The following is a 20,178-nucleotide window of genomic DNA, read 5'->3' on the forward strand; positions in this document are numbered from 1 at the left end:
GTAAAGCTAAATTCATGGACATAATACTAAGTTATACAAGGTGCGTTGCAAAGTAAACAGTACAAAAGTAACAAAGTAAACTCTAGTGGCGCCATCTATATGTCGACTAGTGCGTTGGAATCTACTATCCTTTTTCGACTTACAGTAAAAATTTCATCTATTGGAAGTGAAGTTATTCCGTTTTAAGTGTCAGTATGTTTTTGTCATCGGTGCGAAAATGAGCTTCAAACAAAGAGCTAACATTAAATTTGGTTTTAAAATTGGTAAAACCTTTACCGAAACGTTTCAATTGATGAAGCAAGTTTATGGCGATGATTGCCTACCCCGTAGCAGAGTGCACGAGTGGTTTCAACGTTTTAAAAGTGGTCGTGAGGACATAAATGATTATGATTCCAAGGGCATTGTGCACAAAGAATTTGTTCCACCCGGCCAAAACGTTAATACGGTATTCTACCTTGGATTTTTGAAGCGTTTGGTGCGCCGTATTCGACGTGTTCGGCCCGAATATCGTGAAGATGGAAGTTGGCGTTTGTTGAACGATAATGCGCCGTCTCATCGATCGACGCTTGTGGCCGATTATTTGACCAAAAATCACATTTTAACAATCAACCACTCCCCGTATTCACCTGATATGGCACCGTGTGACTTCTACCTTTTCGGAAAAATACATTTGCCAATGAAAGGAAAACGTTATGCAGACGTGGAAGCCATTCAAATGGCTTGCACCGGCATACTGGCGGCTATACCGGGCAACGAGCTAAAACACTCGTTCGACATGCTTTTGGACCGTGAAAAAAGCTGTATTAAAGCAGAAGAAGACTATTTTAAATAAAATTAATTGATTTTGTCGATAAAGCCATTTGTTCTGTCTTGTTTTTAAAAGTCCTGTTTACTTTGGAACGCACCTTGTATATGTTTTATTTCTTTTTTAAAACCACATAGCTGCCATGTCCGCAGATTTCACTTTTAATCTTCTTCAAACAGCCAAGTGGAAAAATTAAAAGAAATGAAGAGAAGAAAACTTATGAGTTTTACTTATTTATTTTAATAAATGTAGTATGCTAAAAAAAAATTTAAAAATTCTAACCTATTATTTGTATAATATTACTGTACCTTTATATTATACAGGGTGGCTCACGAATCGTGCTACAAAAACAAACCGAAATAACTTTTTTTTAATTAATGCATTACAAAATTTTTTTATTTACAAGTATTTTATAGCAAATTTTATTTTATTTTATATAATTAATTATTTAAAAAAAAATATGGACCGTAAATAACCTCCATGCCATCCACGGATATGCGATACTTAAGTAGAAAATTATTCTTTGCGGCCTGAAGGGTTGAAGTCGAGATTGCCTCAATTATCGATTTAATGAACTGCTTCAATTCAGTCGGATTTATGGGTCCATAAAAAGTCTGGTGCAGTCAGGTCAGGTGACATTGGGAACCAGCGGAAAGGGATTTCTTGATATTAATTTGTTTTCAAATTTTCGTTGGAGCTCCGCAATAACCGGTCTGGCTATGTGTGCAGTTGTGCTTGATCGATCTCGAAAAGGATACGTCTTCGACGCAATTCTGGCTAAAAAAGCTCATTCAACATCTTTATATAACGGTGCCCATTGACAGTTACTAATACATCGTTTTCTTCAAAGAAGTATGGCCCGACAATACTCCTTTGATGAAACTGCGCACCACACTGTCACTTGTGGATTATTTCTGAATTTGATTCACTCCATATATGGCAATTTTGCTTGTTTACATTTCCGCTTAGATCAAAATGGGCCTCAACAGACATAAACATCCAATTTATCCAGTTATTGTCTTCTTCGGCTATTTCAATCATTTATTGGCAAAATTCCAGGCGAATAGGCAAATCTAGAGGGTTTAACTGGCTTGTTATTAAAACTTTGTACTAAAATAGATTTAAGCCATCATAAGTTATTCGTTGTAATGACCGTCTGCTAACTCCAAGCTGCGCCGATAAATTGCGAGTCGAAACTGTTAGATTTGCCTAAATTGGCGATGCAACAGCCGCGATTGTTTCTGGAACACGAACATACTGATCTCGGTTCGGTCTTCTTGCGATACTTCCAGATTCGGAAAACATGTTTACCAACCTCATAATGGTCCATCTACTCGGGAGAGTGCCGCCAAAATCCCGTCTGAATTCCCTTCGGACGGAAATGACAGGACTGCAAAACATGGTACCGCTGCACTAGACAAACCTCCTTTCGGTATCCTAAGCGCTCATTTTTAAAAAATTTAAATAATAGCCTGCCAAAAAAAAAAAAGTAAGTCGATTACTTACACAGAAAAAAATGTATTATGGTTTGTTTTTGTAGCACCCTGTACCTTAATAATTATTTTTAATAATCTTTACAATAATTGTATGCTTTAAGTCAAATTCTTTATTGTTTTTCAGCAAATTTTAATGCAATTTTTGATGCATAAAATTTATAGAAGTACACAAAAAAGCCATCTTTCGAAAATTCAAATGAAAACAAAAATAATTGTGCTTTATGTTTGTAATAGTTATCACTATTTCTTTGAAATTGCAATATCCTGCATTTCTTGTGTCTTTCACCTTTTGTTTTACATTAAAAAAAAAATTTTATTATTCAATATTTTGTCAAACTTTTATTCGTTTAATAATTTTATCTGTATTTCATTGTTTTCATAAGTGACATTTTTTTATGCCCTGCACAAGTTTTCAATTTGCATTAACGCTTATAAAGAATATACAGCATAAATTACCATATTTCTCATCAAATTCGAAAAACTTCAAATTTCATATTTATTTCAAACATTTGCCATGAAACGGAATTTACGCACGAAAGCACAAAATGAACGGCACAATTATTAATATTAATTTTATTGTTATTATTTGTTGGAAAACAAATATTTTTCAAGAGCACAAAAACAAATAGCGCGCAAAACGCACTACCCTCACCACCACAACCACTACATATTACTATGTAATATATACATACATATATAAAACATAACTGTATGTAGTTATGCTATATTCACCAGCAACGCCACAGCCATCGCTTTCATCAAGAACAACCAAAAAGCAATAAAGCAACAGCAACACCATTTATTCACCAAATAAATGCGCAATTTAAATATATATTCTCAATATGCTTTGTTTAATTTTTAAAAATAAAAAGCAATATTTTTAAAAACCCAAATATCATCAACGTGCAAATATATTTTAAAACAAAATGTTTATTGTTGTTGTTTGTAACCTTTTACAGGTTTAAAGAGCAGGAGGCCTCTATCCTGATTGACCGATCGTACGTATACAAAATGAAAGCATACAAATACTTGAAATAATGAAATAAATAATAAATAACAAAAACAAAAATAGCAATATTGTAGTTGATTAGAAAATACGCTTTGTATGGCAACACTATTTATTTTAACGCTAGTGTGCATTCCATACATATTTTGTAAACGCAAATATGAATGCAAATGCTTGAAAATCATTTTTGAAAAATTTTTATTTTTAATATTTTTTTTCGAAATAATAAATATGCATTGACAACTCTAGCGCTGTAATAAAAATCCATAAACGCTTCCCCTATATTGCTTAGCAAACAAATTTTTTAACTTGTTTTTTTTTTTTTTGGTTTTGAGCACGTTGAGCTTTACAGCTGTACAAAGTAAATAAACATATAATATTTTGCTATATTTTTTTCAAAAAATTGTAAATTAAAGCTGCAACCACATTTAAGCAAAACAATTTTTTCGTATTTTTTTAATCTATATTTCTAATAATCTGCTTTTAGATTTAAATGTACATAAGCGTATAAATTTATTGGTTTTTGGTGTATACATTAGGTGTACGGTCGAAGAAACGCACATACTTACATATTTACATATAATGTATACTCTCTTTACAACACAACACAATTTCTTAGTTTACCTGGTTTCATTTTCCCTTTTTGTTCAAAATCACTTTTATAAGTTCAACCATAATTTCAACTGTACCAATCATATTGAGTATACCATAAACTTTGAGTTTTGACTGATATTGTTTGGAGCGCCATACCGCAGGCGGCAGCACTTCAGCAACTCTGTAGATTTGTTAAAATATCTGATATTTTTCCGCCCCAGCTGCCCAATATTTTTATAGTTGGAACATTGGGAGCCGTGGCAGCTATCCCCTTTCAAAAGGCTAAAGGCGTAGTATTCGCAAATATAATGTTAAAGTCATTTAGTTTGAAGCTAACTTCTGACATTATTATATGTGTATACGATGATGATGTGTCAAAGGAGTCGATAGTGTGCCTAAATATTTCAATTTTCTATACTTTTTCTTTGTTCCAAATGCTACTATTCGATAGTTTAGGTTTTTACCTTAGTAAAATCTGGATGCAACTTATAAAAATTATTTTCATAGAGCGCTTCTGAGTGTGCTTTTAAAATTAAAGAAAATTAAAACGAAAATTATTTAGTGTTCGAAGTCCTTTCTGAGTTTCCAATGGTTTTCTTTTTAAACTCCCTTGAACATCTTGCAATCATAGTTTAAAAATAGATTTATTAATTTAAAAGTAATGTTAATAAAAATACCGATAAATGTGCAAATAATGCTTGAAGGATGGTAGTTAAAAAAATAGAGAGAGAGAAAGAGATAGAGAGAGACAGATGACCGGTTTCTCTGAGAGCAAGAGAGAGAGAGAGAGATATTATATGTTTTCGCAATTTCCGCAGAAAAGAAACTTTAATTTAATACTCATTAAAAAAGAGTAGGACTTGCCTTGTCTGGTAGTTTGCTAGTTAATCAACGTTCCCACTTAGTGATGGTGGACAGCTGTAGCTTTCTAACTACGAAAGTAGCTGTATTCAGGACCGGCTTTAGTGCCTCTTCTTTAGTGCCACTATAATTTTTTAGACTTTTATAATAAAAAAATAAATTATAAACGTTTTTTGACCTTTCCTTGCCGATAAAATACATTTTTAGATATGATTATACTAATTCTATATTTCATATTTTTAACCTTAATCCTCCTAATACCACAGCAGTTTTCGTTTTCTTTTGTTTTTTATTTCGTTGTTTACCTTGCAAGCACGTCAACAACATTGCTTCAGTATTTTGAAAATGCGTCTAAATTTCATATTTTGCCTTCAAAGTATTTTTAAATTTTCTATTTCTGCAAATACAAAAATATATATTTTATTTTAAATTTATTTTGAGTTATTTATTCTGCGCTGCTTGCCAGAGACACACCTCTAAATATGTTTGAATTTATATAGGTATTACTTTATTATATGATATTTAAATTTGGTATTTTATTATATATTTTTATTTGTTGCTTTGCTTGAAAACAAGAATTTGCTGAAAAAAAAACAAATAGAAATTATAATAAACACATTTTTGTGGGCCATAAAAACAGTTACACTAGTTTAGATATATAGTTTATTTATGAAGTTTAGCCCACTTTAGCCGCCTATACTCCAAGGTGCCTAATCAAAGTGCAATTCCTCGTTTGTGCATTCATAAATTACAATTGTTTGGAGTAATTCTGCTTTACTTATTTGCATTATACTTTTATTTATTTACTTTTTTTGTTTTCAAAATTGTTTAGCTTACAAATAGTTAAGTTTTTTGTAAGCAAAAACTATGGCCCCAAAGCGTTGAAATGCAACTGTATATTTATTTTTCACAACATTAGTAGTATTTTTATACCCTGAACAGGATATATTAAGTTTGCCACGAAGTTTGTAAAACCCAGACGGTAACATCGGAGACCCTATATGACTATAAATGATCAGAGTCAATTTAGCCATAGCCGTCTGTCTTTCCGTCTGTTTGTATATATGCAAACTAGTCCCTCAATTTTTTGAGATATCGTTTTGTAAAACCCAGACGGTGTCCCTTAATTTTTTAAGATATCGTTTTGCAATATTGCACACGTCCTTTTCTCCATAAAGCTGCTCATTTGTCGGAATCGCTGATATCGGTTCACTGTAGCATATAGTTGCAATAAGAACTGAATGATCGGAATCCTGTTCTTGTATAGAAAACTTTTTCAGTTGACGAGATATCTTCAGGAAATTTTGTGCGGCTTATTGCCCAAAGCATCAATGCAATCTTCGCAAAAATTGCTATGATCGGACGACTATAGCATACAGTCACTATAGTCATACAAACTGAACGATAGGAATCCAGTTCTTTTATGGGAAACTTCACGAAATTTGGCATAGATTATAGGCCAAAGCAACGGTACAGTGCAGCTGACGTTAACGTTTGTTCTTGTTTATTGTGTTTGTTATTGCTATACTCTCGCAACCTGTAGTTACAGAGGATAATAGTTTTGTTCACCTAACGGTTGTTTGTATCACCTAAAACTAATGGAGTTAGATACAGGGTTATATATATTTTAAGTTCAAAATTAGACAGTGGGGTAGCAGCGCCCACTTTTAGGTGAAAACCCATATCTTGGGATCTGCTTAACCGATTGAAACCAAATTCGCTACATAAAATTCTTCTTATATTTCTATATTATAATGCGAAATCGAATTACAACCACACCTATTTCGTATATAACACCATTTTAAATTCCATCTGATTCTTTCACTTAGAACTTCCTTACTTTTTTTGTTGTCTCAATGTATAATTTTACTGTTGTTTTTTATGGTTTTTAAATTTTTTTGAATGATTTTGGTGGTGTTTTCTTTCTTAACTTTTTATATTAATTGTATTTTAAAGCTATCTCTTTTTTTCTTATTTCAACGCCTAAATTTTATTTTTCTACATTTTCGATATTTAAAAAAATAATTTTTTTTTAAATGTTTTTATAATTTTCATTTATTTTGCTTTCGAAACTTTTTTTATGAATATATTTTCATCTTTTTTAACTTTTTCACCACTTGAAACTTAAAAAACTGAGTTTAAATTGAATTATATATTATATATATTTTAACAAGATTTTTTTATATTTTTACTTAGAAACTATAAATGGAATTTCGAAGGAGAAGTATTATTTTCTTTGTAGTTACATATGTTCTTTATTTTCTTTTATTTTTTATGATTGTTTTACCTCAAGTTTTAAAATAATATTTCCTATCTAATTAAAATAATTTAAAATATTTTTTTCATAATTTTGTTTGTAGTAGTTTACGTATTACCATTTCAATATCTATGATTTTTGTTTTTCGTTGCTTATTTTCTAAAAAGCCCTTTCTACTACCAAAAGCTTTAATTAGCTAAGAATGGAAAGTAAATCAAGAATATTTATACCCTACGCAATTCGTGTGCCACGCCCCCTAACATGCCAATATTTGAATGACGTACTGTATTTACTTAATGCCAACCAACCAGCTGAATCAATTATTAGTTTCTATTTTGTTTATAAACATTTTGCGTTGCAGCTACGCGTACTAACGATTGTTTATGTTATTGAAATCGCTCACTATTTGACTCAATCACAGACGCACTCACTCACACATGCGCTCGTCCAACAACGCACTCGCTTGTTCCCTTTTGTTTTCAACAAAAGTTTAAATACAAATTTATTTTTTTTTCTTTTTCCAAATGTGCGCCAACTTATGCAACTCGGTTTTGAAATTGAATTTTCAATTTTCTATATATATTTTTTTTGGATTTTTGTTTTTGGTTTCTCGCCAAATGAATGCTGCAGCTTAATTGCGCTATATGCTTACCTTCTTAGTTGTTTTTGTTGTTGTTGTCCTTACAAAAGAAATCGTAGTATTCGCCATAATTCCATCAAATACTTGCATGTTTACGCTCTTCTTCTTGTTTTGACGATTTACATTTGATTGTTGTTGTTGTTGCGTTTTTTTCGTTCATGATTCCTTAGCTTGTTTGTTTTGCATACGTTTTGCACTCTACGTGCATTCACTTTACGTAAGTAGATTTCGTAATGTTTTTGTACAAATTTTCAAATGAATAGCAAGGCTCATGCATAAATGAAGCTGTAGCGAATATTTTTGTAAATTTCTACTTTTACTTACCATAAATTGTGAAAATGCTCAAGATATTAAAAATTATTTATGAATTTCTAAATTATCCATATATATAAATATGAATACACATATGTATCTACTATATATGAAATGCTATTAGTTATATTTAAACAAAGCCATATTTTCTTTAAATAACTACACATATTTTGTCAGAGACTTTACACGTTTACATATGTGTGTATATATATCTATAAGTATGTATGTGTATATTAGTTTATTTAAGGCCCACAGTTTGATTATGTAATCATTTAAAGCGCTACACTATCGTGCTACGTAACTTTTCTCTATTTTACTTTACGAATTCAACCTCCACATGTTATAAATTCTACTATATGAAGCCTGAATATTCATACAAATACATGTTTGTTTGTGTCTCTGAATAATAGTATTTATCTATCTACATATCTAAATACTACATGTATTTATGTCAATGACCAAAGTGCGACGCCGTTATTATTTTTCTCATTATTCCCAGACATGTCGAGTTTGCATACATACTCATACCATATATTTATATTAGAACCCTATAGTATATACAACTTGTTACGAACTACTTTACAACTATTATGAATCGAATGTCGAACTAGTCTGTTAACTATATTTTTTCCATAGAAGCAACTGGTATTTTGAATGTGTTGATATGTTAAATAACAAAAATTTTGAAATAATATAGTTGCATACTAGTTCAAAACCGAGACACCACTATTTAGTTTAATTCATATGCCCTGGAAAAATTATAGTTAGGAATTTATATATCAGCTCCATATATTTATTGAAATACACCACAACTAAACTCCCTTCCTGCATCAACTTACCAAAGCATTCGTATAAATCTAATGATTTCCGGACTAGTTCAATTTTTATTCAATAAATTCAAGTTGGAAACTAGTGTTCTTCCTGACTTGTTTTCCTGCAAGGTATGTCTGTACATGCATACAAATAGACAGCGTAATGCCAAGAGTTTGTTATTGCCGTCTGTGAAAGTGATAATGTTGTTGATGACAAACACATAGATGAGCGGCACAACCAAAAAATCTACTCTAATCCGAGCTTTTTGATTGAATTAATTAGTATTTTGTCCGTAATGCAGTGATAGTAAATATCTATGTTAAAAAATACTTAATAAAGCTGTGTTGAAATTTTCTAAAATAAAAACTTTACCGAAAATGGTATACACCATTAAAATAAAAGGGAAACTTAGATGTGGTCCATGTTAGCAGTCCTTCTTAAGAACTTACATGCTTTAATTAATAATACTGCTGTCAAACCCCAAAAGAAAAATCGATTTTTACGTACAGTGTTGTTAAAATTATAAAAATAAATACCTAATCGAACAAATACACGTTCTTAAATAATACAATAATAATTCATAGTCTTATAACTTAAATTGATAGTTTAATTCTTAACTCAGACCTCCAACAAAAAGTTTAGGTAATTTCAACTAAAAGTTAATATTTTTCAATAAAAAAAGTTAAATACTTGTAATTTTAAATTACATATGTATTTCTATTAACCAGACAAAAATATTAACTAACTAGCAAACAAAAATTTAAAAAGAGTCAGAAAGCCTTAAAAAAATAATATTACTAAAAACTAAATATGATGCGATATAAATTATCAAAAAATAAATCAATACTTTAAATGTTAAAAACCAATTTCAACAAAAAATCTAAGACATTGCAAAATTAATAAACAAAATTTTTTTAATTTTAAATTATAATTTAATATTTAATATTTTTGACAGCAGCAAAAAATATTAAAACAAAATTTAAAATTAATAATAATGTACAATTAAAAACTTAATAAAAAATATTTTTGAGGGAATCAATTAAAAAATTTTAAAAGTTTTACAAAATTCACTGAACAAAAATTTAAAGCAAAATTAATTTTATAAAATTTGGTATACTCGTATGTATGCATATTTATGCACGCAAGAATACACAACCCTTGGCGGGAAATATTTCAAAATTCAGAATCTTTTTTTTTTAAAAGAAAATATTAATAATAATATTTTAAGTTCAAACTAGTTTTATTCTAAAAATATTTGCATAGCGGAAAAAATTCTAAAAAAAAAACAATGAAATATACAAAAGATTTCCTATTTTCTGTCGAATCTTTGATGAAAGCGAATCCTGACAGTAAAAGAAAATTAGCAATGCAAATCGCGTGTATATCTGCGGAAATGTAATAGATCAGACAAAAATAAATTTTAATAATATAACAAGCCCAAAAAAGCCCCAGAAAAACATGGATTTCCTCAACACAATTTGAGTTGTGCGCAAAAAAGGGCAAATAAATTGAGATTTCGGGCAAAAAATGTATGTATTTATAATATATTTGGATCATATATAATATATATGTAGTATGTATGTATTCATGTAGATTTATATGAGAGTTTTTATACCGATATTGGCAGTAATCGATAACGAATTTTATACTCTGCTTCTGACATTTGCTAAGCAAACTACTTCGCTCCGTTAAGAGCGCTATAAATTTGATGCCGTAATTGTTGTTGGCAGCGTGCTAACAACGCTGTTATCTGGCAGCAGTATATATCAACAATTTACGCGCAAAACAACAACAACACGGCGTCATATAAAATCTTGTTTGATAAATTTGTAAATATATGCATTAGGGGCGCCAAAAACTAACCAATCAGATTTGTAGTTTAAAATGAACCGAAATACAGAGTAAAACATTTCCAGAATTTTTAACATAATTTTGCAGGGTTTTAGTGAGCATTCAAAAGATCCATATAAATTATATATGCCATGCATAATTAAATATGCCATAAATTTTGAACCGTTTATAATAAAATTTTTATATAAGGGTTTCATGTAGAACATATTATTTTCTGAAATAAAACCTATATCAACATTTTCTTTTTTCAATACATAAATTTATACATTTAAATGTTTTGAAACGCAAAAAAAAACAAGTATTCACTTTTAGCGCTTTTTGATAAAAAATGTTCGGGTTTAACAAAAAGACTTGTATTCATATATAATAAAATGGTTAAAAAAATTGTTTTTTCTTCCATAAATTTTTTTTTCTATCATCTTGTTGTCATCTCGTATCGTGTCAATAACCATTTTTTCACTTTGCAATGCTTTTAAAAAATACGAAATTTTGTAGTGAAAATTAATCCCTTAAAGTTAATTTTTCAGGAAGTTTTATGCTCTACCAATTGTGTTAATTTTAATGAAGACAGATTTTTACGTATTGTTTATAAGGAGAAACTTTGAAAGCTCACGGACACCTTTTAAAATTAAAATGAAATGTTTTCCTTGCCTTTTTTCTCAGTATATAGGTTCATTTTAACCCATCAATTCCAGATAATTTAGTTTTTGGCTCACCTTAATGGACATGCACACACACACATAGCCATCTGCAAAAGCGCAGGCATGTGTGTGTGGCTAAAAATATAAATTCAAATTACTCATACCACATGTCACACCACCATGTGATATGTTGTGTGTGTTTTTCGGTTTGTCACAAAGAATTTCTAAATTTTATTATAATCACAAAAGCAATATGTAACAAGTTCACATAGCAAAATATTACAACAACAAAATGGCTTTGTTACATGTCAACAAAAAAAAAATGTTGGTAATTTAAATTAGATACTCAAAAGTCATGCGCTTGGCTTAACCAACGTGACAAGCGTCGACAGAGCGGAAACAGCCGCCAGCAGAACAGTGGCAATGTGTTCGCAGCGTGGAATGAGGAAGATGGTGCATTGATGAATATTTAAAGCGTGCGTTAGCTATTTTTGATATATAGCTGTCAGCTGTATGCACATAAAACTCATCCAACAAAGCTATTAATTTGGCTATTTATGCACTCTTGAATGGTTAGTCATAAAAATGTTCGTAAAAGTGACGAAAACAAATTTCGAATATTTTACAAATGACTAAGTGTCAGTTAAGATGGCTTAAAGTGCCAGTTCATGGAATAGTTCAAATGTCAGCAGTCAGCGAAGAGTTGAAAATTTAGATTTATTTGTGCGACCAACACTTCTAAGGCATTCCGGTCTGTAAAAAAGATTTAAATTTCCTATGTAAACAAAAGCAAACATAAATTATGCGGTGCCAGTGAACAGCAAAGCGCATTAGAGGAAAGGAAAAGAAATTCCCAAAGAATTCCAATAAAATCCATGAAACAAAAGTCGAAATCCGCTAACAATAAATATGGCATTACATACAGTATCTGACACAAAAAATACTTGAAAACAAAAACAAAATTAAAAGCAATATAGTATTGCAGTGTTGTGACGGCATGGCGCCTGGCCCACAAAGAGGTCATTGCTGCTTAAGCCACAATAATTTCTTGGCAGCAATTCGTAGAAGCAACCTTCTCTTTTTATATCTCTTTACTTTTTTTCTCGCCCCACTTATACGCACTCACTGCTTGTTTGCACAGCTCTGTGCGCTACTGTGTGTACTTCACACTACATGTGTTCACTCGGACAGCTTTGGCGATTTTTCTCTGTCAAACATACGCCCTGGTGTAAAATTTTTATTTTTTGCTTTTCTTTTTTGAAACTTCGCAGCTTCGAATAATTTTCGGAAAATGTTAGATGTGCATATTTTATTGCTGTGCCAATGATATATAGCTGGCATTTTCGTATAGGTATGCGTGCAAAGCTCTATATCATATTAGGACACATATACAGTCACGTGCAAAATTGTAACACATTAAAAAAAACTTATCTTTTATTGCTATTGGTTATCTCTCCATAAAATCACAAAAAAGTCAAAATAAGAAATGTAGAAAAAAAATTTAACTTAAAAACTTTTCATTGATTTAAGTCAAATTTAAGATTACTATAGTTTTTCTTTCTTTTAAATAAAGTTTCAATTCGGGAGTATATGAAAAACGTTTGCTTACTGAAAACAATTGTAAGATAAAATAGAGTAGAGTAGAGATTATCAGAGAATTACGGTAAAAGACTTAATAATTTTTTTAAATTTATTTTTGTTTATTAACTTTGGAGTGATTACTGAGAAAATCGTCAAGTGTTCTTTTTTCATAGTTGTGCTAGCTTCAACCTCAATAAACTGCCAACGTTTGTCAATCGGATACATTGATTTGGCTCAGTAAATATGCTTACTTTAAGCCCTTTATGCTTTTACATGCTTCGTAATTGAATTTTTTTAAATTTCCTGCCGTTAACATTTCAATGTATTATTGAGCTGCGACTTTCGACACATTCATGACCACAGATACCAAAATTTGCCTATTCACCTTTTTTCACATTTCGGTTAATGACTTGAGTAAAAAAATCGTGTTGTAGTAATGAATCTAGAAATAAAAAATACGGGATTTATGAACAGTAAGCTTTATTAAAGGCGAATAAAATATTCCGTGCCACAATTACGCTCAACAGTGTATGTTTTGATTGATGCATTTCTGTGTTTAGATATAAAGGGTGTTTGTTTAGAGGTAAACTTTAAATTACAATAAAAAAAACGATGGATTATTCGATTGACATGAATTTTATTTATCCGAAAGATAATCTTGTGGCATTGCGTTTTAAATGTGATTTCTGGCATATGATCGCCACGGCTGGCTCGGATGTAGTTTAATCTGGGCGTCCAATTTTCGATGACTTTTTCCAACATTTGTGGCCGTATATCGGCAATAACACGGCGAATGTTGTTTTCCAAATGGTTAAGAGTTTGTGGCTTATGCGCGTAGACCAATGACTTTACATAACCCCACAGAAAGTAGTCTAGCGGTGTTAAATCACAAGATTTTGGAGACCAATTTACAGGTCCAAAACGTGGCGGTCACCAAACGTGTCTTTCAATAAATCGATTGTGGCACGAGCTGTGTGACATGTTGCACCGTCTTGTTGGAACCGCAGCTCCTGGACATCATGGTTGTTCAATTCAGGAATGAAAAAGTTAGTAATCATGGCTGTATACCGATCACCACTGACTGTAACGTTCTGGCCATCATTGTTTTTGAAGAAGTGCGGACCAATGATTCCACCAGCCCATAAAGCGCACCAAACAGTCAGTTTTTCTGGATATAACGGTGTTTCGACATACACTTGAGGATTAGCTTCACTCCAAATGCGGCAGTTTTGTTTGTTGACGTAGCCATTCATCCAGAAGTGCGCTTCATCGCATCATACGATAAAATGAACGTTTTACGCGATACGTATTCCGCCCAGAACCATCTTTAACAGTAATGGCAACTTAAAATTCTATACCTCGAAAAAAACACCCGACACATACATTATAAAGCTATGAAACCTTTTTTAATGTTTCGAAATTTCAAAAACAAAATTCGGAAATACATTTCTTAACTTCTTCTTCTTTTTCTCACCTTAGTATACTGCATACTTACTACTACATCTATGTCGGTTTACACGGGACTTTCGCAACAATTTGCTCTCGCTTTCATTGGCTGCATCGCAAAAACCAAAAAAAAATAATGTAAAAGCCACTCTGGGAGTGAAAATAATAATCTCAGCCACATTATTATTGTTGATCATCGCCATATACATTATTACTACAATGATTGCTAGCGTCATTATCATTTACTTTTGCCTCAGTAAGAGGCTAATATACGCACACATACACACTTTTATCATCGTGTGGAATGACTGTCACTCAAGCTGCTTTTCACAGAAAACTGAAAGTTTATTTCTATGAAAAAATGTGATTAAAAGTAATTCAAACAAATTTCGTTGACGTTTTTCCCGTTACTCTGCCGCGTACTAATAAGCGACTAGACACACTCATCAACTGCATATGTATAAATGCGTGTGTGTAAGCTCATGCATTGTGGGTACTTATCTGCTCGCACGAAGTGTGGCTGAAATCGAAAGTAATAAATTTCGCCAAAATTCAAGAATGTTTGTTTACTTTCGGTTAATTGCATATTTTAATATTTGCTTATTATTTTGCCTGCACCCGATCGCATCACACGAATCGCCACACAATTAATAAGAAGTGTTGTCGTGAATTATGTGCACATGACTGTAAATTTCTGTGTACTTTTGGGTGATTTTTCAGTTCTACATTCTACGTCATGCAGTGAAACATAAGAGAAGGCACTTTTTTGCCTCTGACTGTGTAATATTTCTCAGAAAGTGGTGCTTTAAACATATTTGTATTAATTTTAAGAGCTTTTTTAAAATATAAAAACAGATATCATAAATGCAGAGGATAGGAATTCCCTTTTTATCGTTTAAACAGCATATTTCCTTCAGATGTTACAACACTTTGACTCACAAGATATTCATATAGAAAGTTGGCTTGAGAGGTGGCGAAATATGCAGCAATATTCAAGAAATTTCATATTTTTATTTTATCCCGACATTCTGAGGTAGTGAATTTCCAGAGGGAGAATAAAATGTATACATACAAGTATAAAAAAAACGTTATTCATTCCCTCTATAACCTCCAATGATATAGTTGTTGCGTGCGTTATAATTAAATAGCTGATAGTGTAGAGCTTAAATTAGTTAAATGTAATATAAAGTTTAATGAAAGCCTCTTTCGTACGCTGCTCGTGCGCATTAAGCAGCAATACATGCTGACAGGGCCATGCGCCACTCTGCGTATGAGTAACATTTGCGCACAAGCACTCATACCAACTGAACTCTGTACTATTGACTGAAAGGGCTTTAAAAATACAGATTTTCAAAATTATAAATATTTTTTATAAAAACATTTTCTATGTAAGTAATCATTTTTCATTGATGTAATAATTTCTAACAATATTTTCTTTTTATATAACAATGTAGATAAACTTTTTTGAAATAAAATTCTTACACAGCTTTACAAGTAATTTTTTATTTACATACTCTTCGTTTTTTAATTACTTAAAATATTCATTCAAATAAGTGCACTCCTAATGCTACATATGTGTAATCGCACAATGGTTTAAAATATATTAAACAGCTGCATGTACATGCAATTAAAACAAATCATTTCTCATCAGTGGCGTCGTTGCTACTGCTATTGCACGCCAATGACAAACTGATATGCTCTACTTACAAATATAATTACGAATACATAAAAAATATACACATACATACCGCACACGTGTGTGTGCTGTATATGCGAATCAAAATTGCCCCATAATAGAGATGCATGCACGCAAATTTGTATATAAACACACATACATATATGTAGAGGTCTGCGAACGTGACGATAACAAGTGACAAAATTTAATTAATTAAACAGCAACGAGTGCAAGGATACATTAAAGTGGAATAATCGTACATTTGGTTGAATGACTATAAGCGCTCGTATGAATGCGACATTGTAACGATTTGAATACAATACTTTTGAATATATCATCTAATCAAAAGTAACCAGGACTGGCAAAATAATATTTTTTTGGTACTTTAGCACAAAACTTTAACATCGCCTTCTAAATAAACTCCTTTAGAGCCAATACAAGCATACCTGCACTTAATAAAATTTTCATACACTTGGGTTAAGCCTCAGTTGGGATCGCCTTTAATGCCTTTAACAAATTTTGTTTTTTCAATTTCGGTTAATTTTTGAGCGCCGTTCGCTAGAGTGTTGGACAGTTTCCGCATCATACTCATAAACCTACGTCTCGTCACCAGTAATGATGCTTGTGATGAATGTTGGGTCCTCAGCTAGGTTGTCAAGTATCTCTTTTTCGACCTCTACTAAATGTCGTTTTTGTAAAATATTCAGGTATTTTGGAAAGAGTCTTGCTTTATATCTAAAATATTAACCAAAATGTTTTGGGTCAATCCACAAGAGATGTTGAGATCATCTGCTGTCTTTTTAATTCTAACACGACAATTTTCAAGCAGTGTTTCTTTATCTTTTTCGATAATTGTCCGTGATTCCACGGGAAATTCAAAATTTCAAGTAAACTTCTTGTCAATCTTTTCTATCGTAAATATCGCCAGACAAGCTTTTCGCGCCACACAAACTAATTGACATATTGAAGTCAAATTTTATGCGAGCTTAAAAAAAGTTGTACCAATTTAGAAAAATGTTATTTATTCATTTGAGGTAGTTGATACATTGGATTACAATAAATATACCTAGACATAGGTTCTTGATATATACCATATTCTCTAACATGTATACTTTGCCATGTATGCATTTGACAATCTTTTTTTAAAGACCAGCAGTAATCTGTCATTATGGGACGATCCAATCGACCTTAATATCTTTCTTCCATCACTCTTAGATTCTGGTGGAATGACTTTTCTTTTTCCTTACTATAATTTCATAGATTATCCGAAAATTTGCCCAGTTGACTGCGAAGATAGCCTAGCTAGCTGGATAGTCTGGTACCCGTATTTGTTTCGAAAGTCTGAAAATTTGTCAGCATATTTGCCACAACTTCTTTATAATTTGGTACTTAAAGGTTAGCTAGGAAATTTTCAACTATCAATACAAAACTTTTACATGATAATTAATGTAATTAAAACAATATCCCTCCACGTCCAAAAATTGTTTTATCGTTCTTAGCTTTATTACGTATTAAATGACTGAGTTTATTTTGTTGAAACAACTCTGGTGTAGATGTGGTTTCACCCTCTTATTCACATCCATTGGTAGACTGCACCGATATCTAAGTATTTGGCAACATCATTGTTGTTAAGTAGTCCATGCGAAATACTTTTGATGCGAAAGCGAGTTTTTTATTAAGGACATTTTGTAGACTATAATTTTAGATATATCCACATTTAATTTTTTGTAAAACCTTAAAATAACAAGCCGATAACTAATTAAAACATAAGATAGACATTTATCATAAAAACAAGAGCATCTTCAATACTTTCATTAAGAAATTCGTGTCATTTAATATTTACTGACATATCCAGGGCAACAAAATTTTTTTGGTTTTTATAGCTATGTTATGTATATAGATGTTTTCAACACCTCACTAAGGCTTCCATGAAAGCGAGGAATAACATCATGCTCAACCCGGAATAAACTAACAATTGTCAAACAAATACTACACTGAAAAGAGTTCAGCGGCACTTGTGGGACTTAATCAAAAATTGTGAAAAGTCAATTATTTCTACTGAATCAGGGAGCAAAAATGATAGAATACCAGTTGTAACATTTTTACCCTGAACAGGGTATATTAAGTTTGCCACAATATTTGTAACACCTAGAAACAAACCTCGGACACCCTATAAAATATGTATCTAAATGATCAGGGGGACGAGCTGGGTCGATTTAGCCATGTCTGTACATACGGGAACTTGTATTTCAGTTTTTGATATATCATCTGAAATTTTGGACATGTTCTTTTCTCTTCAAGAAGCTGCTCATTTGTCGGAACCACTATAGCATATAGCTGTCATACAAACTGAACAATCAGTGTCAAGTTCTTGTTTGGCATCTTTTGTATTTGTGCAGGGTATTATAGATTCGATGGTACCGAAGTTAACGTTTTTCCTTGTTTTCGGTTTTTTTCTTTTGTATATTGCAAAATATTGGTTACACCTGTTTAAAATTGGAAGAAGATATTTAAATATACTTCAATAGCCTATTCACAAAACTGCGGTTTTTAACATACTTTTGAAATGATATTGCCGAGCTTTGGAAAAAAATCAAGAATTATATTGTCGCAAGCTTATAAGCGATCCGGAAAGCACTTAATTTCGCCAGAGCACTGCCCCAAAAAGCACACAATAAAAAAGAAAAAATTTAGACAAAACATTTCGTTTCAAAAATTATTCTTCATGATTAACTTCGCAGCTAATAATATCACGCAACACGTTCTCATTTAAAAAATTCTATGAATTAAGAACATTTCAGCCATAAAATTTACGTGAAATTAGTCACGAAGACCAGCAGACTTATCATAAAATTAAAACAAAAAAAAGTAAAATGAAATTTTAAACTCAAGGTAAAACACAAATAATATATAATATTAAATTAAATTAATTATAAATATCACACAATTCTGTGACTAAAAATTGGTTTTAACTAGCATAATAAACGCACAAAAACAAAAACATAAAACAAACATTTGTTAGCTGGATTTAATATTATGGTAGGTAAGTGTAAGTGTCTCCACAAAACTAATGTGCGCACGCAACAAAACAATAAAGATAACTCGCGCCAACAACAACAAAATACAACTAGCAGCAATAGCAACAACAATTTACCCACGCCGCACACACTCTTCCATACTTATAAACAAAAGTGTGCCTGGTCTGTGAGAGATAAATCAATTTCCAGCCGGCAAATAATAGAATATGTACTATTTATGGTAGAGCACAATAAAGACAAAAAGAATTACAAAAAATAAATTGAGCAACTTTGACGACGCTACGAAATGAATTAGGCAGCGCAGTAGCTTGAATATCCAAATACAAATTTATTTCAAACGTTTTTTTTTTGTGCTAAAATCGTGGAGGATTGTTAGTAGTGCCCTATTTGTTGTTGCTGCTCTTCGCGACCAACACAACATAATTCTCGTCTCGTTAGGCTAAGAAGATTATGAGCTGCGGTGAAAGCGACTAATGAGGAGGAGAAACCTCTTTGAAAACAGACGATCACGATGATGATAATAATGATGAAATTGCTCATAATGATGCCGAGTCCGATAAAGAAGTCGCCCCAGTCGAACGAGGCGCAGAGGAGCAATTGTTGTTATAGAAGTCCGCCGCCGTCAACGAGCGCCAATAAGAGCAACGCCGCCATCAACACCACCGCTGACCGCCGGCAAACCACCCATCCAGCACGCCACACACATCTTTGTAGTGGTGGGTAAGCTTAATGTGTATGTATGCGTTTGGGCATACTTGCGCCTTCGCTTATTTGTAGATCGCCGCGGAAGAACATTCCGAACGCGCAGGAAACATTTTGTGTTCAGTTTCAGTTTTGTAAGAAATACGTTCCGACGCTGTGCGATTTTGTTAGCGCGCGGACAATACACAACTGATACAGTGAGGCCGCATGGCCGCGGGAAATTTCAAAACACATAACTAAACAATCACACAATACAATTGTGCATCGGAAAAATCTAAAAAATAACTAAAAAACTTATGAAAAAATAATGATATTTTTACAAAACGCTGCTGTGCGCAAAAACGGTCATTGGAGCGTGCGTGTAAGCTCCAGCTGTGCGCAATATTAAGAAAATAGTGAAAAAAATATATATATTATGAAAATTTTTGCGCCACAGGAAATATGCGTTTAGTTGAAAATG

At 31.9% G+C, this 20,178-nt stretch overlaps 1 protein-coding gene across 13 annotated transcripts in view; it reads left to right on the top strand.

Moving 5' to 3' along the window:
- dnc (phosphodiesterase dunce) overlaps positions 1-20,178 on the top strand; it is a 361,971-nt gene that overhangs the window by 308,254 nt on the left and 33,539 nt on the right. For 9 of the 13 annotated variants that reach the window (XR_011396450.1, XM_070109867.1, XM_070109868.1 and 6 more), the window contains one exon: positions 3,261-3,299. The exons of the other annotated variants lie outside the window; for them this stretch is intronic. Coding sequence is in view for 8 of the 9 variants with exons in the window: in XM_070109867.1 (XP_069965968.1) it covers positions 3,261-3,299 (39 nt within the window). In the remaining variant the exon portion in view is untranslated. The remainder of the gene's footprint in view (positions 1-3,260; positions 3,300-20,178) is intronic. 13 annotated transcript variants of the gene reach the window in all.

Source organism: Bactrocera oleae, chromosome 5, assembly GCF_042242935.1.
Source record: "Bactrocera oleae isolate idBacOlea1 chromosome 5, idBacOlea1, whole genome shotgun sequence".
Classification (NCBI taxonomy): Eukaryota; Metazoa; Arthropoda; class Insecta; order Diptera; family Tephritidae; genus Bactrocera; species Bactrocera oleae.